The sequence below is a fragment of the Sinocyclocheilus rhinocerous genome, unplaced genomic scaffold, assembly GCF_001515625.1.
Source record: "Sinocyclocheilus rhinocerous isolate Xijiao unplaced genomic scaffold, SAMN03320098_v1.1 scaffold457, whole genome shotgun sequence".
NCBI lineage: Eukaryota > Metazoa > Chordata > Actinopteri > Cypriniformes > Cyprinidae > Sinocyclocheilus > Sinocyclocheilus rhinocerous.
In genome coordinates, this window is record NW_015661996.1 from 23,298 (window position 1) to 32,543 (window position 9,246).

The window sequence follows — 9,246 nt, forward strand, 5'->3', positions numbered from 1 at the left end:
ACAAAGTAGTGTTTTCTTTGAACAAAAAAGTATTCTCGTAGTTTCGTAACTTTACAGTTGAACCACTGATGTCACACGGACTACTTTGTCGATCATCTTGGTACTTTTCTGGATCTTGAACGTGGTAGTTGCCTTGCTGTCTATGGGAGGGTCAGAGAGCCCTCAGATTTCATCAAAAATATCTTAAATCGTGTTCCGAAGATGAACGAAGGTCTTACGGGTTTGGAACAACACGAGGGTGAGTAATTAATGACAGAATTTTAATTTTGGGGTGAACCAACCCTTTAAGTCTCTCAAAAGTAGAAAGTGATTCACAAAATAGTTTCAAGTGTTGTTTATTTTCCACATGAATAATAAAAATGTCAACTCTGTTTTTTTTTCTTATTTAGCAAACAAATTTTTAAAGAAACACAAAATGAGTTGATAAAACGTTTTTTTCCACTCTTCCTCTGATGGCACATACACAAGTTGCAAAGCAACAAGAACACAAAGAGTAAGAGTGTGGGCATCATATCTACCAGTAGAAAAAGTTTGGGATCAAGGTCATTCCTGCCCGTTTCAGAAAAAGCTCTCACGCTGTGGTGTGATTGGCCTTTCTGAGGTGGCACGTACAGACTAGCGGCTGACTGGAGGTGACATTTGAGGTGGTAGGCTGAGGCTGAGGCTCCTCTTTCTTCTTGGGCTCATCTTTCTGCATCTCCACCTCTTCAACATCCTCCAACTTTTGGACCTCTTTCGGCTTGGGCTGGGGGTCTTTTCCTTCCTTCTCACCCACCAGTGCTTTAGTGGGTTCCCGTAGGGTCTTTGCGGTTGTAGTCTTACCTTCCTGAATCTGGTTATGTGGTTTCTCCATAGCTTTACTAGGTTGGCTCATGTATTTCCTGGGTGTGTAGGTCTTTGGAGGATAGTAGGCCTCAAGCTTGCGTTTGTGGCTCATCGCTGAAGCGCAGCAGACGATGAAGATGATGACTACCAAAAGAGAGGTCACGACAATGATGAGAAGCAAGTTCTCCTTCAGGAAGTCCACTGCCTGGTTGAAAAGGAAGTCTTTGATGCGGATGAAAGTGGCTGTTATGTTGGGAGGAGGCGAGGGGGATGGAGGAGCATGGGTGGTACGAGCATTGGGAAAGATGAGTTCGGGTTCATCCCCGCTGCCCTCCATTGACACGTTGAATGGGGCGGGCTTGGCGAAGCAACTGCTGCCCCAGAGAGCAGTCAGGAGCAGGCAAACAAAGCGCAGAGAGAGTGACATACTTCCTCTAAAAACCTGAAAGAAAATGGACACAGACGTGGCCGTTACTTGTCATTCCCAGCAGAAACAGGAAGTCAGCATTTTGTTTCATGAAGGTGGCTACAGCAGTTTTTTAATACATATTTGGAAGATCATAACATGTTACGGTAACACTTTATTTTAAGGTGTCCTTGTTACACATATTACACGAACTTACTATTATAATAACAATGAATTATGCATAATTACATGCAAGTAACCCTAAGACGAACCCAAATCCTAACCATAAATATTACTCAGTACTTAAATGTATAATTACATGGTAATAAAGTGTAACCCACTTTACAATAAGGTCCCGTTAGGTAACATTAGTTAATGCATCAACTAACAATGAGCAATAGCATTTGTTCAACTGTTTGTTGTTAGTTCATCTTAGCTCAGGTCCATCAAATAATATTAAGAGATACAACTTTTGATTTTAATATTGCAGAAGTAAATGCTGAAATTAACATTAACTAAGATTACAAAATGCTTTAGAAGCATTTTTCGTTACTTCATGTTAACTAATGTAGTTAAACTAATGTTAACAAATGGAAATTTATTGTAACTTGTTACCAAGAAGTTGTATTTTTGTAAAAACATTTGTTAAAATAATATTTTTTTTTCTTTTTTGACCAATAAAAGTAAAAATAAATTATAAATAAATAAATAAAATCAAAATTTGTCACAAACAGAATGGCACTAAAATAAAATCAAAATTGGTTTCCAGAAAGTACTAAGGCATTTTTTTTTTATTATATGCACCATGGTATTTTTTGAAGTACCTTGGAGTACTAATATAAACATACCAAGGCATTATTATTTGTTTACAACTCCGTGCAATGTTTTTTTTTTTTTTTTTTTGAGCTAATTTGGTGATGAATGAATTTGTATTGTATTGCAAGAGTCATAGAAGTCTTTGCATCATTTTATGTAGACTGCAATATAATGAACATTTTTCCACTTTCAATGATAGTAATTAGTTAAGTGTCTACCTACTAACTAGCTACTATCTGTTTTATCGGTACTATCGATTTTCTGTGTGAATCACAGGAAGGAAGATGCTTGTATCACACACACATCGCTGTAGACTCTCTACATAAGAGCATATTTTCATGTTTCGGTTTCCTCGCAGGAGAGAAGCTATTCCTGTTACATCCAGTCATTACTTATTTGGGGTGGAGGCAGAGGGAGTCCAGGCCTGGTTTGTAATTTCCCTGCCTGGCTGATGCCACCCGCTCACCACAGAAAAGCAAAAGCAAGGCCAGATATATATTTGTGAGGGTGCAGCAAGGCGTGGGAGAGCCGCAGCTCACAGGCCTGTATTTACAGCCCAGCTGCAATGAGACAGGCCACAGACCAGCGAGACTATGCACTGCACTGCTCAAGAACACGCACATCAGATTCATATGCTTTACAAATCGTCAAGACTCTGCATTATGGGTAGACTAATTTATAAATTGTTCACGCTAGAAGTAAACCATTTTTATATTTATTAAAGAGTATAGGATGGATATTAAGCTACTTTAACCAGTAGCAGGTTAGGTTTGACGGGAAATCCCCAAATGAACACTATCAGAATTTACAGTGTAAACCACATATTGACTACTATCTAATACAGTAATCTCTACAAATGCCTTTACTTCTTTAAAACCTATTTTTATAAAACATTTCCCCCTCAGCTCTGACCACATTCTCTGTTCTGCTAATCAGGCGGCGTTGCACTCAATCACTTGTAAAGTTTTGTATTAGTGAAAAAAATGAGGTAATAATCTCAGCAACGTGTTGCATGAATGTTCCTTAGAATAAGAGAGCAAACGCAGGAAGCATCTGCCAAATGAATCCAATTAGAATATGTGGTATCCTCTGTGCAGACCACAGAAATAAAATAAGGATACATATTTTTACAATAAAATAAGAAATGCAAAAATATGTATCCTTTGCGTAGATTGCATCAAAATAAAAATTATATATATATATATTTTAAAAAAAACAGTTTGGCCTTTGCCATACCACAGCATTAGACAATATAAGAAACTTTACTTTATGTAAAGCGTAAACAATGGACACAAAAGTGAACACTCGCTTCACGTTTAAAATGCATATCACAAAATATCAATATAAGCCCAACGTTTTTTTTTAAATAGATAGTACATATATTTCATGTGATAAGTTGGTTAAAGATCAGTGGGTTAATAAAATCATATAGAAAAGCAGAGGTGGTTCTAATGAAAGATCTGGCAACATTTGTTTGCAGATACTGGTATTTGATGTTTTGCATTTATTCCTAAATACCTTTTGAGGCCACTACATCAGAAAAACATGAAACTCATCAGAATTTTATCAAGCATTATTGAGTGACTCTGATATAAAAATTCATTTGAAATGAGAGCTGACATCTATTTAAAGTGTGCTAACAAATGATTTATAACATGTGAAAGCAAAACATCAAATATACTCTCTCAATGAAGGAAACCTAAAAATACTCACTGCTGGTGTTACTTCCCGTCTCTCATGCACTGACACCAACACTTCAAGCTACAGGTATGCAAAATTAAAAAAAAGAGAGTTTTGAAAGAAAAAAAGCTGCCTGTGCGTTGTCCTGAAAGGCTAATGGAAGCTTCTGACTGTGTGGGTTTTCCCTAAAAAATCTGGATAATTGCACAAGGACATTTCCCTCCCCTCTTGCTCCATCTCCTCCCTTTTTCTGTCCTTCTCTTTCTCTCCTCTAGAAGAACACTGATGGAAGCATGGGACAAGGACAATCCAGCAACCCATTTCAAGTCATTTCAGCAAGTTTTTAAAAATCTTTAGTTGAATCTCGTATAATTTAAACATAAAAATGGGTTGCATACAGCAATTCACATTGACTTTAAAATGTAAGAGGTCCAAGTCACTTCAATTAAATGATTTATTTAACATTTATGGGTAACAATAACTGGGTTATCACTGCACAATGACTTTTTCCATGTCATTTTGCACAACATTCATCCACTTGAACACATTCATACTGAAGTTGCCAACACATGTAGAATTTACATAGAAAATGGCCTATAATATAGCAGAAAATGAAAAGAAAAAAAAAACTACAAAAACACTACAGTACAAATAAACAAACTAAATGTGAACTGAAAACAATATTTTGCTGACTATCTATTGGTTTTCGCAGTGTTAATCTAGTTGGCTTTGGCCATTTTTTTAAATTCCCACAAAGTGTGTCATTTCTGTGCAAAAGCTCAATTATTTCTGGGTAAATGTCAAAGCATGTATTTTATGTACATTTGCAATGATAACATGTTATATTCAGACTGTGATAATCACTCTGTTCGAGTAAATTATATAGCACTAGCTGAACCACAGACAGATATAGACTATATTCAGCAATACATTCTGCCAAGCCCTACTAACGCCTGAGCTTCTCAGAGAACATAGTAGTTCAATATCTCAAAGAAATGATTCAATATAACATTCAAACCTCTTTACACTTACAAAAACAATGAAATGTTCCACGGATTAAATAAAAGATGTGGATTATTGTACAGCAAATCATAAAATGGTCGTTTTAAAAGCCAGGCATCAGATTATTGCTAGAACTTCATTGAGTGAGAAAACTGATAAACCTGTACCACAGACAAACTGAGGACAGTGCAAACCATTCCAGAGCTGGGTTTGGGTCAAACCTGAGCACGGACTTAATGCTTGAGAGCAAAAAATCCCATGCTGCATCCTGTTTCTCAGTGCATACAGGTCTAAACTTCTAAAGAGGGCCCTCGGTATCGGGAAGAAAGCTGTTTAGAGTGAGATTATCTTCGTCAGGATCTCCATCCTCAGTATTGGGGATCAACGCTCCGTTACTTTTGGGATGTCTTCTTGGCTTTGGAACCGGGTGATCAGTATCGTTCATCATGGCAGAAATGCAGACCATCTCAGTTTCCTGGAGAAGATGCGCCTTATGCCTGTATCCCGAGAGTTTGGTAGCCAGGCAGATGGTGCTAATGATAAAGATGGTGGTCAACGCAGCCATCGAGGCAATGGCGATGAGGCAACGACTCACAAGTCCGTCCCCTTGAGAAGAGGCAGTGGAACATGAGTGGGTCGTTGTTGTGGTTGATTTCTTAGAGATGGTTGAAGTAACTTGAGTGGTAATTTTTTTTGCATCTGTGGATATTCTTGTCGTCGCCGTTGCTGTCGTGTGCTTCTCTGTTACCTTACCGGGCTCCAGCGACGCAGGAAATGTGGGGGCAGAACTTCCTGCATGTGAAATGTGTCCAGTACTGTTATTTATTGTGGGAAGTTGGGTGTGAAAAGCACTCTCGTTATTTGTTGACCGGTGGACTGTCAGGTTCTCGGTTCCTGCAGCGTAGCTTTGTTGGGTGTGGTTCAAATCTGGAGCATGGTGGTAGTCTGTAGTTGCTGAGGTATTGAAATCAGGTATTCCAGTTGCTGTCTGTAACGTACTCGAAGCCTTCAAAGTTTCCACAGTGGTGCTTGTTGCATTCTCGGCTTGAGCTACGGTTGCTGTACTGTGTGTGTCGTTGGGGTTTATCGATGTCTCGTTGTGACTAATTTGCCTTTTAGTCCGAAGAGATCTTGACGTGACCAAACTGCTCAAAGTCAGCAGCAAAACAAGAACTGGTAAACACCCAAGTCGGTTAGTCACCATCGCCATCTGCACAAAAATGACAGAGAATGTGGCAATAGTGTTTTAGACGCACAAAACATCACCAAACTTTATTTTCACATTCATATGCTGTTATTCCTCCCTAGTATATTGAGCGGAGAGGAACTTTCAGACAGTGAGAACTGAGAGCAAACTGAGGTCTAGCAACAATGGAAGAACAAAACACCTGATTGCTGCATACAAACGGTTTGCTCGTACTTTAACAAGGTTAAGTTTATGACTATAGCATGTGGTTACACCAATACTTCCTTTCAGCTGACAAAGAGTCGTTGTTTTATAGTTATCCACACTCAAGTACTCGATTTAAAATATATTACGGTTACGGTTATGATCGCACTTCATGAAACCTTTAACAGTTTACTCGCAGATATTTAGTCACGTACACGCCACAGTTGATGGATTTCAAAAATCACCACGCCGTATTAACCCAACATCTGATTTTAGACTAAATTTGTTAAGGCAGAATTCAAATGGAAGATAAAAGTACGTACCATCCGTTTCTACCGTTGACTGGGTGTTGATCTGGAGTTCAATGGAACGTTAGGCCCCCTCACACACTCACAATGCAATGTCGCAAAACCTACAGGAAGTCAAACCTCATGAAGCGTCAGGCTAAAGCGGAGGCTCTCAAAGTGTGACGCAAACACAAACGAGCAAGAGAGAGACTTAAATATCACATCTTAGTTCCCTAAAACACTAAGTTAGAACTTGTAACCAACAATGCTTCCACAAAAAGAGGTTTAATAATTAGAGAGGAAAAAGAGAGAGAGACAAAGGCCAATGATTCAGTTTATTTTTCTGGTAATCAGTAAGACTCTTTATACTTGAAGCAGATGAATGAACAAAAATTGAACAGTTGTGCACAAAATGGAATTTCTAGATCTCCTTCCTTTCGATTCTAATTTCATTTTATCACTGGAACATTAAAGGCTCACAGTGTGCATGATAATGTGGGAAAATAGGGAATTCTTTAAAACCATCAAACTCCAAATGATGGACAAACACCTTCCTACAGCCAAAGAAAAAAAAAATGTAAAGGAAAACTAAAAAAATATATATATTTACAAAGCATCCAAATAAATCACTTACATCCACTTCTTTCTGCATTCTCTTTTCAACCTACAAAAATCCCTTTTCACTTCAATCATTCACTCCTTTGAAACCACACGCTCGAGGCTGCATCACAGATGCCTCCTGAGGCCACTTAAACACTCAAAATGGATCCATCGCACATCTTGGCACATCTGTACCCATTAACACGGCCCCTACATTTTCAAACCCTTCACTTTAAAACTTCACCAAGAAAAGATTGACATCAGAGGTACTGAGTTGTCGCTGTCAGACACAGATCTGAAGCCTCGCTGTAATGTTTCTGAGGTGAGAAGACGCTGGCTATTTTAGACGAAAAAGCTTGTGGAGGAGGGAAGATGCTTTTCAGAATCTATGAAAGAGGCGAACCGAAACGAGATATGCAGAAGCGTCAAAACGAAAACCACAAGAGAAGGCTCTGACGAAGGATGTAGCCAAAGCAATCTGAACAACAGAATCACAGTTTCCTCTCTTCCTGACATGGCCAATAGATAAGCAAACAAAAAAAGCCAGTTGTCATCAGCTCAAACTTGTGGCACACATAATACCTTCGTGAAATCATCATCTAGACCTGAGCCATCCCTGGAGAGAACTGGTTCTTGCTTGACTAGGAGAGCGTCGCAAAAGAACTTATTAGGAAAAGGAAGCCAATCATGACTCACTATTGTGCTGGTGGTCACAGTCTACAATTCACAGCAAAAGTATGTACATCAAACAAGCTCGTTTCTGAGATGGTGTGGCCGGCACAACTCAAGATGAGATTTGTAGGAATTAATGCGAAAGCAAACACTTGAAAGCTGAACGATGTCTGAACAAAGTCAGAGTAAAAGCTATCGAGCTGGTGAAGCAACAAACGACGCAACAGAGTTTTGCTGCTGAAGCTAATGAAGGTCTATGGGCGTTATCTTGTTCTGAGCTTATATCATCATGTTTTGGGATGTGAAACTAGAAGCGGAGACCTTCTAGAGTTTACAAAGTGAGAGCCGTACTGGTTCTGGCTTCATTCAGGAAACAGAACATGAATGAAGAAAAGTTCAGATATGTGGAAACTAGAAAAGCGGACTCAATTTGCTTGTATTACCATTATGATGACGAGCAATGTTTGCCATCAAGAAATTGTTTGGAGTTGTGAGTAGAGTACACATTGGCTGTATTCATGGCAACCATCAGAACCACAATTATTTTGATTATTAAACTAATTAACATTTTAATACTTTTACATTGGTACCTGATTAAAAAAAAAGTGGAATATTTTAGTGCACCTATATTGTTTTCCAGTACTGGTTTGTAAATTTGTCAACTCTACATGTTTGATTAAAATCTTTATTTTTTTTATTCTCTAGAAAGACACCTATAACATTGACGAATGGTTCCAATGATTTCCCCTCCTTGCATTACTAGCATATAGCTTTGTCCCTTATACAAAGTCCAAAATGAAAAGCTAGTCAAACACTGTCAGGGAGGTGCATAACTTCTCATTAAATTTGGCAACTCAGAAGGGTGAGAGGGGAACTGCAATACTGATGGCTACTTCAAACTTTGAGCTCATCAAGTTCATGTAACGGTTTCATGATGCAATCTGCTTGGTCACAATTTTAATAAGAAAAACAAAACAAAAAACTTAAGACCTTTCAAGAACACCAGTTAAAACACAGCCGTTGCAGAAAGATTTGGAGTGAGACTGAGTAAAAAGCTAAACAGGTCAAATTTTGAGAGAAATTGAAGGCGTTTCTAGTTTTCCAAATGGCTATGAGGTATAAACAGGTTTTGGGGATTGCAAAAAAAGAAAAAAAAAAGATCTTGGAATGTTGGTTGGAGTCTTTTCAAGGCAGGCTTCAGACGGAACGCTGTCATGGTGATTGGCAGTGACGGGTCCCGCCCACCTGGCCAATGGGATATCCTGAATAGAAGAAGGGGAAGGGATCAGGGTCCATTAGACGTCCATTTTAGACAGCTGCTCCTCAAGTTTGGCAATTCTTTTTTCCTGACTGCTGACCAGCTCTCTGGAAGGGATCAAGACGTCCATTTTAGACAGCTGCTCCTCAAGTTTGGCAATTCTTTTTTCCTGACTGCTGAGACTGCTGACGAGAGATTTTATTTCTTTCAAAACCTCTTCCAGCTTAGCTTCACTTTTCTGTTGAGAAAAAAAAAAGTAAAAGAGAAATTAAGGACAACTCTTTTAATATATATATATATATATATATAT

At 38.6% G+C, this 9,246-nt stretch overlaps 3 protein-coding genes across 3 annotated transcripts in view; all 3 read right to left on the reverse strand.

The window, feature by feature from the left end:
• Window positions 1–421: 421 nt before the first annotated feature.
• LOC107727157 (transmembrane protein 119-like) lies at window positions 422–4,111 on the reverse strand. The gene is made up of 2 exons (XM_016536940.1): window positions 3,761–4,111; window positions 422–1,267 (listed from the first exon to the last, which is right to left on the reverse strand). The coding sequence occupies exon 2, from the start codon at window positions 1,250–1,252 to the stop codon at window positions 572–574; it is 681 nt and encodes a 226-aa protein (XP_016392426.1). The 5' UTR covers window positions 1,253–1,267; window positions 3,761–4,111; the 3' UTR covers window positions 422–571.
• A 651-nt stretch (window positions 4,112–4,762) lies between these two features.
• On the reverse strand, window positions 4,763–9,044 carry LOC107727156 (P-selectin glycoprotein ligand 1-like). Its single transcript, XM_016536939.1, has 2 exons — window positions 6,443–9,044; window positions 4,763–5,939 (listed from the first exon to the last, which is right to left on the reverse strand). Exons 1-2 carry the CDS (start codon window positions 6,443–6,445, stop codon window positions 5,028–5,030), a joined length of 915 nt encoding a protein of 304 aa, XP_016392425.1. The 5' UTR covers window positions 6,446–9,044; the 3' UTR covers window positions 4,763–5,027.
• LOC107727150 (coronin-1C-like) overlaps window positions 8,974–9,246 on the reverse strand; it is a 15,456-nt gene continuing 15,183 nt past the window's right edge. Inside the window, exon 3 of the mRNA XM_016536934.1 lies at window positions 8,974–9,174. Coding sequence (XP_016392420.1) covers window positions 8,974–9,174 — 201 coding nt within the window. The remainder of the gene's footprint in view (window positions 9,175–9,246) is intronic.